This window comes from Pleurodeles waltl, chromosome 2_2, assembly GCF_031143425.1.
Source record: "Pleurodeles waltl isolate 20211129_DDA chromosome 2_2, aPleWal1.hap1.20221129, whole genome shotgun sequence".
NCBI lineage: Eukaryota > Metazoa > Chordata > Amphibia > Caudata > Salamandridae > Pleurodeles > Pleurodeles waltl.
This window is the reverse complement of record NC_090439.1, coordinates 1753433-1778393: the sequence shown is the minus strand read 5'-3', so window position 1 is coordinate 1778393 and position 24961 is coordinate 1753433. Positions and strand designations below refer to the sequence as shown.

The 24961-nt window shown below is 41.6% G+C and overlaps 1 protein-coding gene across 1 annotated transcript in view; it reads right to left on the bottom strand.

Moving 5' to 3' along the window:
- LOC138279540 (synaptonemal complex protein 2-like) overlaps nt 1-24961 on the bottom strand; it is a 384312-nt gene that overhangs the window by 207790 nt on the left and 151561 nt on the right. The window contains exon 6 of the mRNA XM_069219410.1: nt 15228-15340. Within this exon, the coding sequence (XP_069075511.1) occupies nt 15228-15340 (113 nt within the window). The remainder of the gene's footprint in view (nt 1-15227; nt 15341-24961) is intronic.

The window sequence follows — 24961 nt, the reverse complement described above, 5'->3', positions numbered from 1 at the left end:
CCTGCTGCCTGGTGGCAAAAGTGAATTGCGGCAGCTATCCATCTAACCATGCACTGTTTGGAAAGGGGTTACCCTTTCCGTGGTGTACAGTTAGCCACAAATAGCTGATTAGATTTCCGAATTGTCTTGGTCTTGTCTATATAGAATTTGATGCATCTCTTGACGTCCAAGGAATGAAGAGCCCTTTCAGCTAGTGTTCGGAAAGAAGGTCTTTAAGATTAAAGGCTCAATGAGATTAAAGTCTGAAGGAACGTTAGGCATAATTGTAGGGTTCGGGCTAAGGATTACCCTGTAGTCTCTAAATTGTAGAAGGGTTCCTGAATAGTGAGAGCTTGGATCTCACTGACACATATGGCAGATGTCAGGGCCACAAAGAGAGCAACTTTCCAAGATAAGTACTTTAAATCTGCTCTGTGAATAGGCTCAAATGGATGTTTCATGAGCTATGACTGCACCGTATTCAGATGCCAAGATAGAGGGGGAGGTCTGACTGGAGGGAAAACTCCAAATAAGCCTTTGAGGAACTGTTTGATTAGTCTGGAGGACCATAAAGAGAGAAACCTAGATGACAGTCTAAATTGAGATATGGTCACCAGGTGAATGCTGATGGATGCACAAGCTAATCCTGAGCGTGCCAATGTAACAGGTATGGCAATATCTGCTCCGGTGATGAGGACAAGTGATGTATCCACTCCCACTGACACCATAAACAAAATCGTTTCCAATTGTGAGAATAAGTTTTGTTCATATTGTCCACTCTAGCCCTGGAAATTATGTCTACATTCTGGAGGGGTGTTCAGATGGGCGAATTCACTGTCTCCAGGAGCCAGGCCAATAAGTGAAGAGACTTGGGATTCGGGTGCAGGACTTTGCCATTATCAGAAGATAAGGTGATACCTTCAATCCGATGTGAGGTTTCTCTGACAGTAGGAGAGGTTCTTTAAACCAATGTCGGCAAGGCCACTTGGAGCTATCAGTATTATTCTGCAAGGTTCAATCTTCATCTTCGTGAAAACCCTTGGATTCAGAAGACTGGATGGAAAACCCTAACTAAAGATTAAAAACCATGCTATTGAAAATGCATCCCCCCATGACCACTGATGGTGATACCAGCTTGCAATATGTTGGCATCTGGTGTTCTGGGGGTTTGCAGAGGTATAGATTGGGCTTGCACCACTGCGAGGACATTTGGTTGATTGTCTCTTGATTCAACTCCCAGTTGTGGGAAGAGGACCTTAGTCTTCTGAGAGTATCTGCTGTCTCATTTTGTTTCCCTGGAACATGCTCCTCTCAGATGCACTCCATTTTAGATGGACCAATTCCAGATGTCTTGAGACTCTCTCGAGAGGAAGTGATCTTGTACTTCCTTGTTTGTTTATGTAGTGCATCGTTGTTATATTTTCCATTCTTATGAGAAAGGCTGCGTTCTTTATCTTGGGAAGGAAAGCCTGAAAATTCATATGTACTGCCTTGAGTTTGAGCAGATTGATGTAACAGCTCTGATGAGGTGTCTGCCATTTGCTTGTGATATGCTCCCCATCCCTCCAGGGAATTAACTGTGGTAATGACCAAAGGGGGAGGGTTGAATGAGTAAAGACAGGCCTATTTCAAGAGGTCTCTTGCTATTGTTCATCCACCAGGATAGGGCTTCGATCATAGTTGGAGTAAATGTGATGGTATCGTCGAACAAACCTGACACTTGTACCCACTGGAGATATAATTCTTCCTGGAGGTGTTGCATCCTCAGACAGCAGAATGGAACCAGAGGAATGCATGACAACATCATCCCCAACAGTGACTTGAAGAGACGTACTGAAAGAGACACTTTTCTCTGGACAGACTTTGCCAATGATATGAGCTTTATTTGTCTTTCTGATGTGGGATAAGCCTTGTTGTTGCCCGTATCTAGTGTTGCTCCCAAAAAGGTTATAATTCTTTAAGGTTTGATTTTTTCAGATTCAGAGTAAGGCACAGCTTGCTGAAAAGGTTTAATCAGGCCTTTGTTGACTTCTCTGTTGCACAATCTAAAGGTGCCTTGACTAGTCAGTCGTCTAACTATTGTATTGTATTGTAATAGTATTTATATAGCGCTTACTACCCCTGACGAGGCGTCGAATAGCTTTTCGGCGAGTAGCACGCTACTTCGGAACCCAACAAGAATTAGTAATGGAATAGTATCGGGAAATATGAGTACAGTTTTAGTATTATATTGAGTTAATTTGAGCCGCGGATATGAGAGTTTGTTAGTTATATTGGCTGGAGTAATGGAGGGGTGGAGGAGGAAAGAATCCCAAAGTGTTAATTGGGAGTATATGGTAATAGGATTTAGGCTCGGGAAGAGTAAAGGGGGCTGGAGGAGGGAAGAGTATGTGGAAGGGTTAGGGAGAGCATAGTAGCAGGGTGAGATAAATTAGGGCAAATTTAGTAGGGTTGTTTGGGAGGTCATGGTAGTAAAGTGAGGTTTGGTGAGTTAGATGTGGAAGCGGAGGGAAGAGCTTAGGCAGAGTTATTTAGGAGATGAAAGTAGAATGGGTTTGGGATGAGTCAGAGTGGGAATGGAGGATAGGTTGATAGAGACATGACATATGATGATGGGTAGATAAGTGTGATATAAGATGAGAGCAGGGATTCATAGCTATCTTGTTTACAACCCACCCAGGAACTATGCAATGACACACGAACATGCCAAGCACAGAACAACACACACACACACACACACACACACATATATATATATATATATATACACACACTTACACACACACACACACATATATATATGTACATACAATACATATTTAGAACTATGGATAAATATACTTAAACAGGTTTAAAGAGTGTGTGTATTTTATTGTTATGACATAGTAGCGATACATATTTTCTAAAGAACTATACATAACTAGAAATATACACATAATCAGAAAAAATATTTATCAACATAGGCATATGCAGTCCATAGTTGTTTGAATATGGTGGTTATGAAGGAAATAGCCAACTCTTGAGTAGTTTTCTGAAGACAAAGTTATCTGTGGCTCTTATAGTTGGGGGTAATGAATTCCATAGTTTGGCTGTTGAACGGAGAAGGATGCACCACCTATGGTCTTTTTCTTGTATGGTGGTGTTTTAAGGTGGGTGCCAATCTTGAGCGGAGGTTTCTTGTATTTGGTTATTTTGTTTCTGATAAAAAGCGGCCCTGTTCCATGTATAGCTTTGTGGGTGATACAAAGCAGCTTGAAAGTGCATCTTCTGGCAACGGGTAACCAGTGTAGTGCTCTCAAGGCAGGGGAGATGTGGGCTTGCGGCTTTATATGTAATAGTGGCTGCGGAGTTCTGAATACATTGTAGTTTTTTCATAATAGATAGAGACCATTGGCATAATCCAGTTTGGATAGTACAAGCGAGATAGTAGCTTGCACCTTGTGTGGAAATCCGAGGTGGGGGAAGATGCATCGTAGAGTCTTCAGTGTATGGGAAACACCTGGTGTTTCTTTTTCCTTAAGAAGGATTCTACAGGAGCCAGACACTTAGAAAATATCCTGGGGGCTGCATTCAGGCCAAAAGAAAGAACTCTGAACTGGTAGTGGCTGCCCGGCTACTGTGAATCGTAGGAACTGTCTGTGGAATGGGGATGTGAAAATAAACATCTTGCAAGTCTAGAGTTGGCCTATAGTATTGGTTTAGTCATAAAAGAATATCTTGCAATGTGCCATGCCGAATGATTGTTTTTTGGGATATTTGTTGAGATTTCGGAGGTCGAAGATAGGTTGCCATTCTTTCCACATCTTGCGAATGAGAAAGAAATGGGAATAGAAACCCTTTCCTTGTTGTGAAAAAGGGACTCTCTATTGCTCCCTTGCAAAGCATGATCTTGACCTCCAATATGAGCAATTGTAGATGTCTGGGAATGGGGGGTGGGGCTAGCGGATTAGATGATAGGATCTACATAAACTCTAGAGTGTGGCTGAATTGAACAAGGTCTTTGACTCATTGATCCAATGTTATCTTTTTCCATCTTTAGCTAAATCTGGATAATCTTCCTCCTAGCATGAGTGGTGGGGTAGCCAGGAGTAGCCAGAGCCTGGAACAGGTCATTGGCAACAACCCGCTTATTTTCCCTGGCATGCCACTCTTCCTCTGGGTGTAGACCTGTTGTAGGCTGCTTGAGGTGGTTGTCTCTGGGCATAGTATGGACTAAACTGTTGTCAGGTAAGTGTGTGAGTGATCGGTATTGCTGATAAACTCCCCTGTATGATGGCACACCTCTTCCTCTAGCCCCATAAAAAACTCTTTGACCTGGCGGGTCCCCAGGGATCTGACACTGTCTTTTTTATTTATTTGTAGGGCCTCATCAAAATGTTTGCTGAAAAGGGCTTCTCTGTCAAAGGGAATATCCAAAATCTTATTTTGCACTTCGGGTCTGAAAGAGGTACCTTTAAGCCAACCTTGTCTTCCAAGTACAGCAGAACCTGCAAGTTGCCTAAATGCAGTGGTAGCACTATCCATAGCACAGTCTATGCTATCAGCCGATGTTTGTAACCCTTCTTGCAACATCTTCTCTATCTTAGTTTCTTCCTGAAGTTGATCTACATGTGGGGCGATGACAGTCCATACATGCTGATCATATCTTCCCAAAACAGCCAGGGAATTTGCTGCCCTAACTTTTAGTCCCAACATTGACAAAACAACGCTTACCAATATTGTCCAAGCATCAGCCCTCCTTATCAAGCAATGCAGAGATCGGAGTTGATGGAGTTTTAGATCGTCTCTGGGCTGCCTGCATAAATACTGAATCTGGCTTTGGATGGGCAGTTAGACAAGGTGGGGAGTCTTCCATGGCTTTGTATGTTTTGTCTAGGCGTGGAAGAACCACTATTTCTGTGGCTGGATTTTCATTACTTTTAAGCCCTCTTCCCAGCTATAGTTAACAATGGTCATGGGCCTTACACTTTTCTGGAATGGCTCTTTAAAGCCATATAAAAAAAAAAACAGTCCATCTGCTTGGTGGTGATGGGGAGTGCAAATCTTTTAACTGCCCTTTCCTGCAAAATGTTAAACCCACCCATTTTCTTCCGGTGGTGAGTCTACTGGAGTGGGTTGCGGAGATGATGGTGTACGGATGAGTTAGCCATCCCTCTCCAAATGGGTGTCACTGAGCTCCGCTTCCTCTCTCTCTTCCTCAGAGGTATCTGGATCATGGAGAATGGCTGTTTGGGGTGTACGCCTTACTGAAGTAGGCAATGACATAGGCCTTTGTGCTGGAGTGGACAGTTGATCAGCAGGAGGTGTAGTAACCATGGAAGTTTGTTCTGCAGGAAGTGCAGTAGATGGAACCACTTCCTATAGTCTGAGAGCACACGTTGTAAATCCAAAATCAAATAGCCAGGTAGACAAACCATCTCTTCCTGGAATGGCTGCTGATACTGTTCATGTGAAGGATAATACTCCTGGGGTTCATATCCTTCACCATAGCCTTACTCTTCATCTTGGCACTTCACATGTAGCTTGGAGGGACTATGGGCAACCCAAAAGGGGCGCTCCTCGTCCAAGTGTTCTTCCGCCAAGAGATGGACTGATATCAGGGGTGTCACCATGCTGGGAGACATGTTCTGGTGCAAACAGCTTGTTTTTGCAATGTTCTGGAATTTTTCCTGTCGACAGGTCTGGTACTTTCATCTTGCCTGCCGTCAACGGAGTAGTCAAAGCCATCGTCGGTAAAGTAATCACTGTAGACAATGGAGCTGTGGACAGTGTCGTCGATGTTGTTTATGATGTTGTCTTTGAGATCTTCAGTGTTGACGGTCTGGTCACAGATACAGTCAATGAGGTTGTTGTTGACAGGAAGAAGGTGGTGGTGGATGACAGCGTTGCAAATGTAGATCTTTTTGTCGTCGCTGATGCCCTGTATAAGTTTTCTTCATCTACTATTTTCTCGTCCAAGGTGGGATACTGGTCAATGATATATTTGTCGGCAGAGCTGAATACGTTTTTTTTGAAGGAATGTCCAACCTTAGGAGGAGTATAGGTGGCTCAGAGGATGACTTCCTGTTATTTTCTGAGGAGGCAGTAGTTTATTTTTTCTCCTTTCTTGAAGAATGATTATCTATTTGAGGAGATGTTGAAGGACTGCGGCCCTTGTAAGACCCTTGAGACGTCTTTTTGTGGCTTTCCTTGGCTGCTCAGAGGAAGATCTGGAATGGGATTATCTGTCCCTCTTTTAGGACTTTAGAGGTTAAAGAGGAGTCCTCACTGTTGGAGTCAAAAACGGGCTTTTTCTGGTCTTGAGCTTTTGTAGACATATTAGCAGTCTTCCTTCCATGTTCTTCAAAGTTTTAGTTTTAAAGGTATGACATACATTACAGCCTTTTGCAAAATGATCAGGGTAGAGGCACAAAAGGCAGTAATTGTGAGGGTCTTCTGACTGAAGCCTTTTTTTCTCCACAGGTGCTGTAGGCCCTGAAGAGACTTTCCTTTTCTTTGTCTGACATGATGAAAAGAAGACAATGTCATTTTTTCTGAAGTAAAATACTGTGGTACCAAGGTAAATACTTTCGTAGCACAGATATATAAAAAATCTTTCTTGAAAGTATCCAAGAAGGAAATAACTGAACAGAGCTCAGTGGTGACCCCCTAGGGCATGCAATAGAAAATCTGAGGGATCGGAGCTTCTCTGAGGAGTGTTCTAGAGGGCAAAGAAGCCTGACTGGCTGACAGATAAAGTTTGGTCTCTTTTTTAAATAGACCATGACAAGTTGCCAAATTGAAGGGCCTATGGCCTTCGTGTTCTATATTTAACCTTGTATTGCTGTTATGTGGTACCAGTGACTCCCATCTCGATGACAGGGAATGATTCAAGCCTGGCAATATGTGAAAGTTCCAATACTGGAGTAAAATGGTACTGTTACTTTGGAGATGGAGTAAATATGAAAACACAGTTACAAAGCAGAAAACATCAGGCAGCCAAAGCGCCTGCGATGGCTAAAATGAGCACCAAAGTACTTCAATTAGCTCAGTATGCGGCAGTAGCACAACAAATAGAAAAACACAAGGGTTTACGAGATCCAGAGAAAATGCAAGCATGGACGGTCATAATGTTTGAATTTATGCATAGTGGTGAAGAAGAGCTTTAGAACGCAATGAGGAAGTGGGAAAAGTAGGAACCTACTACACAAATAGAAAATGGAATTAAAAGTGCTGAGGACATGGGGGCTCTGTAGGAGAATCCTAGATCTGAAAGAACCATGTTGCAGGGGTCTATTCCCAATCCATGTGCTTCACTCACCCCCCCCCCCCTTCCTCTGTGTTGTGGGCTGACTCAATGAACCTAGGATCATGTTATGGTTAATGCTCAGTTTTTGTACTGTTGTGAGCACCTCCTGGACCCAAGTTGGTTCCCCCGTTTCTTGGATTCATTTTATATTTCATATTTTACAAGTTTTAGCTGCTTCACTTTTAGCAGTGACATTTTACACACTTGATTTCACTTAGCTTGCAAGATAATATTCTAGGAATATATTGTTTGAGTTGCTCGTTTTATAGCTAGCCTTTCCTTGACATGCAATCAGTACATTTTGTCCAAGCCTAAGAACACTTTCCACAATTTCCTAGTGTCTGTGTTTCCTGTTCAGGAGACAGCTTCTAACCTCTAGACCAAGTGTCTCCAACCAGTGAATCGCAAGCTACCAGTAGCTCTCACACCCCTTCAGAGTAGCTCACAGCCTGGAGTTCATTTTTAAATAAGCACAGAGGCGAAAAATTGAAGCACTAATGTATTTGACTCTGACTCAGCATTGGAAGTGAGAACAAAATAATGTTTCTCAATGCTATTAAATCGGAGAAAATTAAAATTAAAAGGTATCTTATGACCAAGTTAAATTTTCATTTTAATTTTCTCAAATAATTTTTCAAAGTTTTGCATTTGCAAACAGCAGGCCTCTTGCTCCCAGTGACCACTAGAATGCTGTGCAATATTTATAAATGAAAAATACAATCATTTTTTAAATGGGAGAAAAATGTTTCACACTATGAACATTTTTGCACTTTAAATTCCTCCCATTTAAAAACATGGCTGTATGTTTGTGCTATACTTGTAAAGGTGCCACATATGGCGAAAGGTATGCCCTGTGCCACAAGTACATGACTCCAGCTCTCAGTTACCTATACACATATATCCCATTCATTTGCACATATTTTCATACAACCCAAATACCACACTCTCACTGACACACGGCAGTCGTGTCATAGTGCCCCAAGTTAAAGTATGTTGTTCAAACCATAGTATCTGGCTCTACCGACATTAGGTTTAAAGTCAATGAAGCTGGCCATGGGGATGTTTGGTAATAATGCGCTAGTAATTTAGCATCTGGTAGCTCATGATGATTTTAACTGATGAGAGGTAGCTCTCAGCAAAGAATAGAATGGAGATCCCTGATCTAGACAGAGCATTGCATCAGAGCTGTGCTTCTAATAAAGTGTGGTTTTATTATATAAATGATGCACTGACTCGGGGGGGGGGACAGATGGGCATTCCAGACGCGACCATCCTGGAACAAATGCTGCATTCAACATGCAGCTTTGCTGGAGCTAATCCATAGAGGATTGTCATCTACACTACAGGCACACTCTACATAGTGAAGAACCTGTGCTCTGAGTACACGAGAGAGCAGTCTAGATGGACAAGAACAGCACTTGGCAAAAATGCTCCACACAAGTCCAGAAGCACTTGAGCTTTCTGGGCTATAATCAACGAGATAAAGACAACTGCTACTTATAATGCAAATATAAACGAGGAGGATTGGGCACTTTACTTGCACAATCATTACTCTGGCTCACAAAGAGAACCAATGGAAACCGAGCCACATAATCATCACTTCATCAAACAAACATCCGAAACAGGTTTGTGCAAAGCTACCAACCTCCAGCCAAAAGGGCAGCCAATCACAGCAGCAACAGTGGACTAGGCATGTGTAAATGATGATATAAATGACGGGTCCGCCCGAAGAGACAGTTGTTTAAACAACAAAACATTTTCACTATAACGAAAAGATCAATGGGGTGAAAATATGGAAGGAAGCTAAGTAGGAAGACCATACATGCCCAGCACAATCCCCAGCATAAAAAAACATCATAATTGAGCCACTAAATGCGCAAAAAGCGATGGCAGACCACAAATCAAGCCCCATTAAACCCATCATAGGAACAGTAAAACAGATGGATCACCTGGACCCAATGTGCTACCGGGCAGCACTATTCTGGACCTCCCTGAGCTTTGGGAAGATCAATTAAACCTACTTTTCGGCGCTGTATGCCTTCAACAGGCAGTAGGAAATTCATGATGAGGCTCAATAGTCCTTCCAATCTTTAAAGGGGGTGATAGAAGTGATCCAGCAAATTATCAATTAATTGCATTACTGAGGTCAAGTACTTCACAAGTCTAGTATTACAAAATCTCCAAACATGGGTAGACAAACCAGCATCCATTCCTTTGGACCAAACTGGTTTCTGAGCAGGCCAGATCAGACTTTAAAACTTTGGCCCCAACCATCTGCATGGAAAAAGCCTCCAAAGCTTCATGCTTATTTTATTAACTTTAAGGCTGCTTTCAATAGGGTTGCACAAGATCTTCTTCGGCAAAAACTTACCAGTATGGGGAATCCCCTAAAATTACGAAAGCCATCCAACTTCTATACACAAACTTGGCTTTGTGTCCGGCTGAGCGATGGCACCAAACTGTCCAAGTAAAGTTATACCACAGTCAGTCTGAAACAAGGGTGCGTTTTAGCCCCAATACTGATTAGCATCTATATAAGAGGCCCATTCACAGAAGTAGACCTCAGAAATATGCATCCTCCTAGATTTGGGGTCATCCCCTTACACACATCCTCTATGCTGACAACCTAATCTTAAGAAGTATGACACCTGTGCGTCTGCAACAGCTTCTGGATGCCCTGCTCTACTTCACAAAATGGTGCAAACTGGAAATAAATGATAAGAAAAGAAAAGTAGTGAAATTCAGTAAAAAGAATTAAAACAACGGAATCATGGCGAATTGATGAGATCCAACCAACAGGTACCTTCAGCTTGCACATGGAATTAATGAAATCCAATGTTGCCTCCCTTCTGTCACTCTGTACCGGTTGTCTATGGCAAGCTCTTAAGGAGACAAACCATCAGTCTGCTACCATCTCTGTTAGCGCGTCTAACCTTAATAAGTAAACTTACAAGGGGACGCGAATAGGTCGATGAATCTTTTGACTCGCAATTAAGATGTTCTTGCCATAGCTCCAGGACATAATCAATAACCAATACACAAAAATCAATAATCAACAAATCAATAACGGTAAGAATCAATGGAGTCAGTAATGGTCATGCACCATGACCTTTTAGTCATGAATAACCACACCTGTTAGTAAAAGTTAGAATATTTATTTCCCTTAATTAACAATGTAAGGTCATGTAGATTAATCTAAAACTCAAATGAAACAAATACAGAAACAACACTGGCTGTCCAAAACGGCAGAAGAAACATGATCTAATCAAAGCCTGAACTACAACACATTCAAAGGTTATGGTGGAAATCAGTAACAAAGTCAACTGTGTCAATGTGATTACATACATGAAGTTTAGCAGAGAAATTCATCAAGCATTAGTCCCTGCTTGTCATATTTCATTAGTGAGGATCCTTAACTAACATCAGATTAGCATCAGCATGTTGGTCTTCATGCAAAACAATTTAGTAACACAAATGAAAAAATATCTAACTATGGCTTTATCAAAACAGCGCAGTTGGTACCAAGGAAGAAAAAGCAAATATGCATAATAATCAACAGTCTGTTACATTATACCTATCCTCAGTGTGGATCAGCAAGCAGAGTCAGTCTTCATCCTCCGGACATCAGTCTAGCGGCAAGGCATCAGGATTCAGCATCAAAGTTTAGAAAATGCAAAGTCTCTAAGCATTAAAGTTAAGCACGTCTCCTGTCAAGACGCAATATGGGCAAGAATAAGCCTTCGGCCAACAAGAAAATGGGCAATGGGAAAAATGTAAGGGCAGAATGTCTGGCAAAAAATGCCTGCTCTCCTCCCAGTGTAAACCTGTTAAGTCAAAACTGCTAAAACTACCCTCCAAATCCCTATTGGTCAGTTAATCGCATGTTCACACTTTGTCCAATAAAATTAAAATTCCATATCTATGAATTCTAATATTACTCCTTTCACATGTCGTTGATTGGTTTGTCTTGCAATTTCCTCATCATCCGGCTTGTCAGGTAACAATATTGTTGCAGCTTCTACTCTAGTCAGTACCTTCATTGTTCTTGTCCTGGGAAAGTCAGTCTCACACACATTATACATAAAATGTTGCAGTAGCAGGAACATCATCTTCTAGCAGTCGGTTCTCATAAGAAAGCTTCCATTATGAGCACTTCCCCAGACTTTTTGCCTACTTATTTTTATGACCTTTGTTGGCTGACGTTATGACTGAGCACTTTTTCACTGCTAACCAGTGCTAAAGTGCATGTACTCTCCCTTGTAAATTGGTATGATTGGCTTATACCTAATTGGCATATTTAATTTACCTATAAGTTCCTTGTAAAGTGGTATCCCTATACCCCGGGCCAGTAAATTAAATGCTACTAGTGGGTCTGCATTCTGCTTCCGCCACCCACTGAAGTAGCCTTTCAAACCTGTCTCAGACATGCTAGAGCAGGGCCTGTGTGTGCAGTTTTCTGCCACAGGGACCTGGTATCTAAATGTACTTGCCAGGCCCAGAACTCCCCTTTTACTACACGTACGTCACCCCTAAGGTACGCCTTAGCTAGCCCTATGGGCAGGGTGCCATGTATGTAGAAGGCAGGACATGTGCCAGGTTGCGTGGCCAGTCCTGGTAGTGACAAACAGCCTAACTTGGTGTCTCACTGCTGTGAGTGCTGCCTTCTCATAGGATTGCATTAGAAATGCCCTGCCTTATGTGTAAGGGGTATTGTCTGATTCACGAGGGGTAGCATAGGCATGTTTGGTATGGTTGTAATGGTGATAAGAAATGCTGCTTATTGGTGGAAGTGTATTTTTTATTACTATTACAGAAATGCCACTTCTAGAAAGTGAGCAGTTCTCTGTGCTTATGACTGGTGTTGTTGCAGCTTGACTCTAATCCATGTCTGGGCAGACTGACAGTTGGGGCTTTGTGCATACTTTTCAGACAGCCTGTACACAGGGAGGGTGGAGATGTCACAGAGGTGGGGCACACCTGCATTTGTAAAGGCTGTGTCCCTGGCCTTGCACAATAGGGTATTTTACCCCCCACTGATGTTTGAAGCCTGTGCTGGAGGAGAGAAGGGGCTATCCCAGAACCAGTTGTAACTGGTTAGAACCCCCTCTCTTCCTCAATGTAAGAGAGGCTGCAAACTTAGTATAAGTACTCAGGGATTTTACCCACAATTTGAACATTCTGGAGGACTGAAGAGACTTACCTCAAAGTGGACACTGGACGCTGCTGAAAGGACTCACCAGGACCCACCTTGGACTGCTGCTGCTGTGCTGACCTGTGACCTGCCTGGTCACTAGGAGAAACTGCCACCATCTGCAAACCCTTTTGCTGGACTGTAGCTGGGTTCGCCAACCCTGTGCTCCTTTTTCATTCCTGTCCCCAGGGGCAGGGTTTCCGTGGCCCCTGACCTCTGCCAATAACTCCTTCACGAGGAGTGCTGCTGGTAAGCAGAAAGCGCCTAGAAGAGCGCTCCCTTGGCCCCCGCGCCTCCTGCGCACTTTTGCCGGAAAAAAAGAATCACTGCCACAGTCCGGGATTCCAGTGGTGCCTCTCGTGCTTTTTGAAGCACTGTACATGCTGGCCAAATCAATTAATCAACGCCGCAGGCCAGGTGCTGTGGAATCCCTGCCGCAGCCCGAGTGCACTTTCAATTGTTGGAGCACGTCGCACTCTATCCAGTGCCCCCAGGGCACCCAAAGCAGGAAAAGAGGAGTGAGCGCGCTTCAGCCGTTCCCCCGGGGCGAAGTGCGCTTACAGACGCGCACCCGAAGAACCAGCAGGCACCGTCCTCGGTGCCTGCTCACCAGAAACATCGAGGAAGCCAGGCGAGTGGTCCATATTTCTTTATTGTAATTCCTGACTACTGTTTATGTTGCAGAATCCTGAGTACTTACGTGTTCCATTGTGACAACTGCTTATTCTTGCAGAGTATTAGTAACTTGTGAAACGTTCTGACAACTGCTAAGGTAGCAGGGTATTACTGACGTGTAATGTTTGGTCTAATTATGTTTTGTGCAATACAGTTTATTTTTACATGTTTTTACACATTTATTTATGTGTTGTGTGTGTTGTGCAAAAGCTTTTCACATTGCCTCCTGGTTAGGCCTGACTGCTCGTGCCAAGCTACCAAGGGTGTAAGCAGGGGTTATCTTGGACGTGTAACTCCCTTGCCCTGACTAGAATAGGTGGGTTCTGCCTGGCTTAGGTGCGTACCCTAGCTGACCAGAAACCCCATTTTTTACAAATAGAAATCACAGTTTAACTCACTAGGACAGCTATTTTATTAAACGCTAATAAATACAGCTTTTATATGAGGCCTGGCAAGTAGGCCAAGACACTCGCTAAGTTTAGGCCTACAATTAATAAAGCCAAGTCAAAATACATAACCCTTAACATGACATATTGCTAAATTAGACTAACATATATTCAACATTTCATAAGTATTAAATCATTAATACATTTAACATTCTTTGTATCACATTTTCAAATGCGTACATTATTTTTCTACGTTATTTCATTTTCTGCACAAATGTATAATTCAGAATACACAAACATCAATTACGAATTTTTATTAAAACACCTACGCTAGCAGAGGTTATCTGACTGCCTATTTGCAAAAGCCTATAGCTCAGTCTTCAAGTTCCCAAATTTTTCCTCACCTCGGGAGGATTGTTGACTCAGACGTTTCGGACACTCCTAATAGATGCAGTGTCTAAAGCATGTTTTACCATCATCGTGTGTCGAGGTGTGTATGGCCTTTTTGAAGTTATCTTTAAAAAGTGGTGATAAATGCCTTTATTTGTACCCCCTTGAATTATTGTAATTAATTCTATGCAGGTCCCCTACAAAACTCGCTTAGAAGACAATAATATACAAGTAACTCCACCTCTTGGAATTTTTTGGGATAACAAAAACATGATTCAGTTTCTGAAGTCTCAGGGTTTGGACTGGTTGTCAAAGCACAAGCGAGTGGTCTTCAAGGCAGCAGTGAAGATGCACTGGATCTTCTACCCAAACTGCCATCTTTTCTAACCAAGAAATTAAAAAAAATAAACCTAACCATCATATCCCATCAACTGCGCATCTTCTGTTTGAGCTCCCACTTTCGGGTGAGCTGGGATGGGTAAGCGATCTTTCACCTACCAAGGAGTTAAGGTGTAGAATTCGTTTAACACTGAAATTAACTGAATTTCTAATATATTAGCTTTCAGAAAATATGTTAAAACATGCCTGCTCTGACGTCTGCCTCCATCAATTTCATCACTACTGTGAGGAGAATGGTACTTATTGCATCAGGATACCCTCTAGATCGGATGTAAACTGCACTCTAAAAATACACAGACTTGGCATAATGACATTGAATCCAAGGTTCATTTTAATGTGCAGCTCACAAAATCCAATTCAATACAGTCAAATCCAATCCTTTTTTGGTCATCATCATAATCATGCATTATTGTTAATTTGCTTCCAATCCATTTTTGTGCGTCAGTCTTGGCTCTAGAAAATGCACACTAGAAAAACATTCAGATAAGCAGCAAGTGAAGAGAAAGGCAGAAAGAAGTATTGTAGTCCTGCGATCGGACTCGAACCAGCAGGTGGGAGTCTCAATTCCAGCTTTCCGAATGGACCAAAAGTGAGAGTTTTGGGAAGAAGGGGCCTCAGTGAATGCATGCATATATTTTCACATTATTCTCATTAAATTATCAGTGATATTTTGATACCTTTAATTATTCATTCACATTGACTTAATATTTTAAATGAAAACATGGTGATACTGTTAATCTAATATGGCAGGATGTGAAAGCATGTTGGAGACTGTGGGTTCTTTGTAGGCTCTTTATAAGACGACAAGGAGTGTTGATGTGAACATTTAACCTCCTGGAGGCACATCTGTCCCACGATACCTAATAAATAAGCTACCTATGAGTTCTTTACAGAGCGCAACTAATTAAATCATAATTACCCAGAATTTATGTTTCAGATCCTTGCTGAAATTTTCAAATGCAGCAATGACACTGGAATCACTGCACTCTTCCTCGTCGGCATCCAGATCTTCTGGTTCAGCTAACATTTTACCTGAAGATGGACAGAAAATAATGAACTGAGGGAATAAGCAATACATTGAAGGATATCAGAAAGTGGCTTTGAAACTTTAACGGAGAGGCTGCCATACTTGAACAATGAATACTATATAAAGGAGAGTAAAACTGGTGACATCCCAAATGGGGATGAAAGTTTGCAGACTGGTCTTACATATCTAATTTTCCGGCGAGTGCAAGACTACCCTGTGCCATTCTCACCCTTTGCTCATATCCTTTTGCAGTACTTCTTTACTGTTCAAACCAGAGACTCTTGAAATTCAAGATGCCTGAATTTTTCTTCTCTGAGCAGGAGCATTAGGCAGGCTCCTAGCCACCCCCTATTTAGATGAGTTCTCCTCAACCCGAACATATTCAGAACTGGTTCTCCCTCCTGCTAGGATTGGAGCCAAAGGGTCTAGGAGGGCTCTGGTAAGTGGCCAGTAATTGACAACATGTTTGCCTTCCTAGGTCTAGAGGCAAAGCCTCAAAGGCAAAGTTATGTCCAGGAACGTGTACTGGCCTCTGGAGGTGTGGTGAGTGGCAGAACTGGGATTAGACCAGTTGTGGCTTAGGCAGCCAAAAGTACATTTTTACTAGGTTTTACATTTTAACTAAAATCTGAATTTACTATTAAATCAAATTTTAAAACTGAATGGAAAATAACTTTGAAGGGCTTCTCTAACATTTTCAGCTTTTAGAAATAGAGAAAAATAATCTGAAAATCTTAACAAAGGATTAAGATATGTACCCACACACATACATGAACTATTTACATTCCATATGGAATTGCAAAAGACTATGAGAAAGACCTTTCTAGAGCAGAAAATGAATGTTTATTAAAAGTCTAAAGGACAATCTCAGTATCACCATAAAAGGAGCAGACAAATGAGGAGCTACGGAATCCTTAACACCTATGAGTAAGAATCACTAAAACTCCTCAGTAACGAAAAAGCTTGCCAACAACTTAAAGATCCTACACCAGAACTAATAGCCAACATCATTAATATTGTAAATGAGGCCAAAGGGAAACACTGGATTACTAAGAGTAACAGGGAATCTCTGATTAACAATAATCCCCATATACCAGAATTTTACCCTGTAACCAGTGTGCCCCGGCCCCCAATCAGGCAGACCAATAGTGGCAGCGACTGGCTGTGGGAACCCGACTATAAATTTGTGCGCTGTATATTGAAAGATATGATCAAGAACTAGAAGCATTAATTGCCTGTATCAATTAGCTGAACCTACATTTACATTTTAAATGGACAGCAACTACAACCAGAATTCCAAACCATGACCTATCACCATGGAAAGCGCCACATTACACACAGTAGTTTATCAAACCTACGGACACAAACTCACTCCTAGTCTACACATCTTAACATTCAGGAGCATTGAGAATAATCTGCCTTTGGGCCATTTTTTCAATATTGTCACAACTGTTCCAGTACAGCTACATTTCAAAACTAGATAGGAGAGCTTGAAGAACTATTGAAGAGGCCGAAACTGAGAAAACTGGTATAGAGCGGGCATAAACACAAGCTTTCAATACCCACTGACCTGTGTTATTGGAGATGGTAGAAAAGGAAAATCAAGATAAGATTAAAATGCTAATGACTCCCACAATAGTACAGCATGACTGCAGAAACCCTAAAAATAGGAAAATATTTGGCCACAGGGGCGGCCTTCAGGATCCCTGCCCCGCCCCCCCCACACGGTCCAGTGAGTCACAATAGCTCCTACCCCCTTGTACTTTACTAGGACAAAGTCCTTGTGTCCCATAACAGCTGCTGCAAAATTCCTTTTCATGTTGTGTCAGCCAATTTGAGTGCAAGATCCAGCCAGATTCAGTCCCTCAGCAAATCAAAGCACTCTATGTGAAGTTGCGTGCCAGTGGGACTCATAGTCCTGCAAACCCAACTTTCCAGATATTTATACATTTTGAACCTTAATTTCTCAACAATTGAACACTTCTATACTAAATCACAAAGTGTACACTTTCTGGTTGAAAATCTAGCTTTCGTCCAAAATCGGTGCAACTCCGTTCAGCCGTTGTGGCTGTAGTGCTGTTAAAAAATCCCCATGCAAATTGCATGAGGTAACTGCTTCTTGGGGCCTATCTTTTTCTCAGCTCCTGCAACATGGATCATCCCAAAAACTTTACAGGAATGCGCTGAGGTGTCTGAACTTTTTTAATGGAATATTTTGATAAGATTAACCCAACTGCAGCATTAGTTATTAGCAAAATAAAACGTATTTCCTATGGCAAGTAGGTCATAACTACACATGCTATTGTGTCATATATATATATATTCATTCAAAATTTTATTCAGCAATTTGCCTTCAAAGTCATCAAAATCACAATAAATAAATGGAAAATAAAATCCTGAGAGAGAAATCGCTACAAATACTAGGTTCATAAAATGCAAAACCATGCATAAATCCATAGAAAATATAATTAAAAGTGACAGAACAGAATAATTAAGTGACAATATATATATATATATATATATATATATATATATATATATATATATATATATATATATATATATATATATAAATGAACTCAGTGGCATTGCCACTGGGTTAGGATTGTTTTTCCAATGCATTTCTTTTTTAAATTTGGCACCTCTTGTTGGATTTTCACAAAACTGTCCAAAAAGCTGTTTTACCTTGGATCCTAACTGGAAAGTTTCAGGGGCATTCATCAAGTGGGGAGGGGGGCTGAAAAATGAAGGTGGGATAGGAAGTCCCAAAATGCTTGTTCTCCCATTCATTTTTCCATGGGAACTTTAGACACAGCTACAGCATAAACTGTTTTATGGATTTGCAACACATTTGGCAGAAAGCTAGATCTTGGTCAAGGAAGAAAGTTGTTGATGATTTGGTGTAAATCTGTTCTGTAGTTTTTTGAGTAATTTATGCTCAAAAACGTTGTATATATCCTACTACGTAGGATCTGCAGAGATGGCAGATCTCAAGGAAATATCTGATTGGCTGCCACCACATCAATAACAATGTGGCAGCGGCAAAAGCCATCTAAGGACCCTGGACTAATTTCCCAGTCCTTGAAAAATGTACAAAAAAATGTTGCTGAAAATTCGCAGAGGATCCACAGCAAAACATAATTTAAAAAAAGCTACACTCCTGTGATTCTCTTTAATAAAATAAATAAAAAAAACTTGTGTGGGCTAAATTCCAATATTTCTTTTAGGTCAGCAACCCCCTCCCTGAGCCTCGGTATGGTCCTGGGGACCCCATTTGACAGGACAAAATTGCATATTAAAGGGGAGAAGGGTCAAGTGGCCACCCTCCCAGAGCCTTTATAGGAACTTGGGATCCCTTCCCCTGGGCCCTGCTCCCAGATTGTGTCTCGGAGAGCCCACCCCAGGATATAGTACTTTCCCTGCCCATATCAGTGCAGGCAGGAAAACATATTTGTTCCCACCCAGCGGGTGAACTTTTAAATCTTCCGCCAGGTGGTAGCAGTCATGCATTGGGCTACAGGGTTCCTGGGGCTCCCCCTGCAGCCCTCAACTTGCTGCTTACATTAATTGAGACAGACCCAGAGGGAAGGGACCCGGGGGTCACAATAGGCTCTAGGATGGGTGGGAAGGCCCCCTCCCTGTATAAATAGAAGTTGGCACCACGGATGCCTATTAAGGCTCAGGGAAAGGTGTCATGCGCCACCCCTGCCCTTTATAAAGAAAAAAGAAATAACAAAAGCCTTGGGGTATGGGATCCCCAGGGCCCAAAGAGGCTTGGGGAGGGTGGCTGGGTTAATGGCTTAGAGCATGGGTACTCGCAAACATTTTCCCAGGGGCCACAACGTTTGGTTTGTTGTGTGACCGAGGGCCACATTGATGCTAGTAGAGTGCGATCAAAGGGAGGTGGGGAGGGGTTGTGGCATTATGGTGGGTGCACGGGGATGCAAAGCATATAGAGCTAGTAGCTGAATCGCGCAATGTGAAACCAGCAAACCTGGAGTAAATCCTAGCTTCACCTCCACCAAATTGTGGGATCTTAGGCAATTGTTTTATTTCACGTTCTCTTCTTTTTCTTCATTATTGTATGTAAGAGGACCTTACAATGCATGACTTCAGGATGTGCACTGTGCAACCCCTTCTCCTGTGTTTGACTTAATAAATGATTAGGTTGTTCATGTATAATAGGAAATCAGGCCAATCAAAGAGTGCAGATAACAACTGACTTCCCTCTTATTTCACTATTGGCATTGTTATCAATGTGGGGGGAAGAAGGAATGTTTCTGAATTTATGTTTGAAATCTATCACTTTAAAAAAAAAAATACTTCTCCATGCATTGATTTAATCTGATATACTAAGATGAAATGGTTCTGCGTGTTAGTTAAAAACATGTTTTGTATTTTTAAGAACCCTTAACATAGTTGTAGACATTTGCTTCCTTAAAGAATGAAAGTGTTCCTGCAGTTAGGAAGTGCAGGACAACTTCCTTACTTCATCTTCAAATAATGTTTTAAATAAAGGATTGCCTGTTAATTTAACATCCTCTTAACATTAATGCTCAGTCAAGTAAACGGCAGCCTGGTGCTACTAGTGTCCAGGGGGCCGCATGTAAAGGTCAAAAGGGCTACATGCGGCCCCCGGGCCGTACTTTGAGTAACACTGGCTTAGAGGCAAGGCATAGCAATGGCTGCATGCAGATAAAACGTCTGGCCACAGGGCAGGTCCTATAGCCAACCACCCACTGCGCCTGGCCAGGAAATAGGCTTTACCTCTGATGATAAAATATTACTATAGGAAAGAAATTCATGAAAAATACAAAGGTTAAAGAAAAGTTATTGTTCGGTGACAATTTCAGTGATGTAATATTTTAAACTAAAAAAACACTGAAATTCATGAGTTCTAGTTATCTCAAGTAACCCTAACTCCTGCTTTAAAGTAACTTTAACTCGCCCCTCACCATGTATTGCAAATTGCCCAATGTATTACATCATTCATGACATCTTCTATGACATCATTGATAATTTCACTGCAACATTTGCAATTCAATTATTGATGAGAACACTATGCATGGCAGGGGAGCGAGGAGGTGTTGGAGTGTGTCTTAACAGCAATATTAACATGAAAAGCTTGCAATATATTGTGTGATGAAGCTGCATAGAAAACCTGTTAACATAGAAAATAATGGGTGTGTTTGAAATGTGCCCACGGGGAGTGGCTACCAATGTATGCGAAGACTAATGAAAAGCTTGTTAATTCTGAATTATTATGCAATAATGTTTGAATTTGTATTAGTGTATCATTTTTAGAGCTATATGTTAAGAGTTTGCTTATTAATTAAAGGGCCTTAGCTTAGCCAGGGTCTGGGCCTAACTGCCTGGCCTCGTATTAAACTGTAATTTCTAACGTTTAATGTGCTGTTTTCCTGAAGGACACGAAGCTGTACTTTTCCAGAAGTTATGGGTGTGTAGCCATAGTAAATTCTTTCTCATGAGAACCGACTTGCTCAAGGCGACGTTCTTGCTGAATGCAACAGTGTAATTCGTAACAGGTGCAAGGTTAACTGTAGTAGGAGAAAACAATGGAGACACTGACTGGAGTGCAAAGTGTAACTTTTCCTACCGGACATTCCAACCGTTGAAGATGTCAATAATATGGACCAATCCGCAACATGAGAACTGTGGTTTGTGGAAAATTCTGGCAAGATGCTTGAACAATTATTGGACGGAGATTACGATGCACCAATTATTATCCAATGAGGAGTTATGGGCTAATTAGGTCGTTTTGATTTAATGGAGTGACCCAAGAAGAAACGGGGGACTTGAGACTTTACTCGCTTAAAGAGATTTTCACTCCCTCTTGCTTTGTCCTATAATTCCAAGCCATCCTCCTCCCATCCTTGCCTGATACTTATTTCTCCTCCATATGAGGGAAGGTCCTATTCCTTAGCTATGCTATATCAAGACTTTGCCCCGTCCTATCTCTGCTGATGGCGAACTGACTGAAGTCCTGAGGACGAAGACTGATGCTGTTTGCTGATCTGTTGGATTGGTAACTATAGGATGCAAAATTGTAATTGTCTGCTTGCCTTTTCTTTCTAGGTACCAACTGCTATTTTGATAGAGGCCATAGTTGAGATGTTTTCTAAATTTGTGTTTGCTAAAATGTTTTGCATGAAGCCCAACATGCTAATGCTAATTTGAGGTTAGTTAAGGTGTTCACCACATCTTGTGCAAATAGACAAAATGACAGAGTTCTTGCTTTGTTGAATCATGTATTACTGAGACTTGCTAAGTTGCTTCATATTAATGACGTGTCCAATACTGAATGAATATTCTCTATGCATTGATTAGTTACATTCTAACTGCAAAGTTGAAGAGTTTCTAATGAGATTTTAATTGCTAATGAGATTAACAGAGATTACATTAGATTGTAACCAATAGGGAAATAAATATCTTAAAGCTTAACTAAATTGGTGTGGTTATTCATGACTGAAAGGTTAAGGTGTGTTCAACTTTTTGATTCTTACTAAATGTTATTGGTTAGTTTGCTTATTAGTTATTGTAATTATTGATTGGTTTATTGATCTATTGATTTGTGATGCCAAAAGACATCTTGTACTGGGAAGTCTCTGAGCGTGGTCCAAAGGTTCGTCGACCTGAATGCATCACCTTGTAAGTTTACTTATTAAGGCTCTGACGCGCTAACAGACGCATGCACAGGACTGCGATAAGGAGAGGGGACAATCAAACTTTTAAAATCAAGTTCAGATTCTCAAGCAGAATTCTAAGAAGACAGTGAGAGAAGGTCTGCAATTGCACGCAATCACAGGATCTAAAACTGCAGAAATAATTATTTTCATGCGACTTAGTGATAAGCTAATTCATTTGGACAAGCCAGATTGTTTTCTCCTATAGGTCTTGGTCAAGCTGCGCAAAACTGTCAAGTAGGCAAGGCAGCCGTATAACGGTATTTGATAAGGGATTTACAGGCACTATGAGTAATGGGTAAAAAACAAAATGTCTTGATTGGACAGCAAACTACAAGCCATGCAGGCATGATTGTAGGCAAATTAATTTCGATTCATAAAAGACGTCCAACAGAAAGTAGACTTTAAGATGTAAATGTCTATTCCGAAGTGGAATTGTGATAAATTGCAGGAAACTGAAGACTGTATCATCACCTTCATTGTACGACTGGATTCAGACATTGAGAGGCTGGAGGATGTGAATCCTCTACATAGGTTTTCCAGGGTATCTCAGAGTTCCTCATTGAGAATGACCGTACAATGGTAGTGCAGAAATACTTTTAAACAGAAGGGTTGATGTGAGAACACACTTGTTCGATTGGACTTAGGTAAGTGATCTGACTGCCCACTGCAGTGTTTGTAGAGTTAAAGGACTACTACTGCTGGAGTTACAAAGCCCTAGCTTAAGACTGTAGCATTGTTCTTGCACTGAAACAGAGTGCATTATCGTACTGGAGGAGAGTAGGATCATATTTGATCTTTAACTAAGCAAGGTTGCACATTTTAGGAACCTGTTTTTGGAGATGGGTTTCCAGGCATTGGTTTGACAATCACACAGTTTCGTTTTAGATTGGTTCATTTGGGGGGGGGGGGGGGGGGGGGGGGGAGACTCGCTTGTTCCAAAACACTGCTGAGAGGCACAGGTTGCTGACAGATCTACAAAGCATGCCTAACCTGGGAGACCATTGTAGGATCCCAGATTTGTTCCAATATTCTTCTGCTAGTTTACTTGCAGCATGTAACCCCATTGTCGAGCTGCCATTAGCTGGGGAGGGATGCAGAACACTGTGTTTTGAGGGGACCCTTCTTTCTGAGTTTTGAGTCTAGTCTCCCTTGATATTTTTCTCCCTTCTCCATCCACTTCCGCAATGATTTGTCTCAGACCACTGATTGTTTCCAGAAGAATTGAGGTTTCTATGTTGCAACTATGAAGTTTCATATCATAAAAGTAGTTATTGAGTTACCTGTGTGTCTCTCAGCCCTCACATTCCGACATATAATGTTTTGGGAACATGGCACAGTTGTCTAGGTAATGTGTAGCGCTATTGAATTAAAAAGTGTTTTGTAAACTCTAACATATGATTTTGTTTTAATTTTTACTTAACATGCTTGCTTCCACCCATTTGCTGCTGAACTTGCAATTGTCTTTCAATTAAATAGTAGTGGAAGAGCAAAAGGTTTAGATCTGCCTAATATCCACTTTAATCCTTAGTATTAACTTCATCCTCTTGCCACAGAATTAGTTTTACATCTTCAAGAGAGATGTTGTAATCAGAACTGAAGGAGGCTTTTGCCAAAAGAGGGAGGGCACCTTGGCAGGTTTCAACATCTACTTGCATGCAAGATGCTGTGGAGGTGCATCATTGGGATGCACAGCATCAAGCTCTTTATTCACCAAGCAAGAGCAATGTGCTCCCAGTCAGAGGATGGCCCAGACAGTACAAGTGCCAACCTGAACAGCTGCAGCATCGCGAGATGGAAGGCCTTGATTTGCTTGAGGTTGACTGATGGACCCAGAAACTCTCGTCTCACTTTTTACAGTGTTAGGATCTCATCTGATGATGAGGACGAGTCCAGCATCTGGAAATGGCACTGAAACTGCAAACAGTCCTGGGTGGAATTCTTCCTGGGGTGCTTTCTGGTGATGTACCCTGGGGGTTAAGGAGACCACTTTGGAGTCTCTGTATAGGCGCTGACCAAAACAACTTGGGCTTCCACTCTCAGATGGTCTTTAAGTGAATGAAGGCACAAGAACTGCAGGTCCAAGCATCACATTCTGCTTCCAGACATCTCATGCAAATTTGATGAGTCATATAGAGACATATTTTGTCACTTGCAACATGGCTTAAATCCAGAAAATATAATGACATTTGACCTAGTCACTGATGAAATACTAAGGAATTTTGTCACTGAGATACTGAGAGCATGCTCTCGACCTGTATCGTGGAAAAACAGGAACACACATATGTGTATGCTGCTGAAGTTACATGGCACCTCTATTGAATGCTGAAGTTACATGGCACCTCTATGGAATGCTGGAGAGATAATGCTATGGGAAAAGATTTTCAAGCCAAATGATGGTAAGGTGAGAAATCCGTGGGAAGAGGCACCAATCAGAACAAGATTGTTTTATAACGGATACAGGGCATGAAAATACTTGGCTTACCCACAAACTATGTGGTTTGACTCCCAAAGACATAAAATTACCCAAAGGGTGTTGTGTTAGTACCCTTTTTCAAAATCTTGAATGCCCGAGGAGAGGATCAGGGGTAGATATCACCCTGGAATTTGTTTTGAAACCTAAGGAGCGTGGCAGGTGATCATGACACGATTAGAGAAAGTTGAAGAACCTGGGCATGACATCATCATGGGGACTCAGGGCTAACTATTGCATAAGTTATGTTACAAGGGAGACTACTTAAAGCAACAAATGGAACACAATATCTTTATGTCTGATGTATTTGCTCTGTATTTCCCGGGTTTGTCCTAGGGGAATACTTCTGGGGCGAGTTATCTCGAAGGAAGGGAGGGAGGGGTATGGGCAGGTGGGGCTGGCCTATGCGTGCAAGGCTGTTGATGACACAATGTTTTGGGTGTACTAAA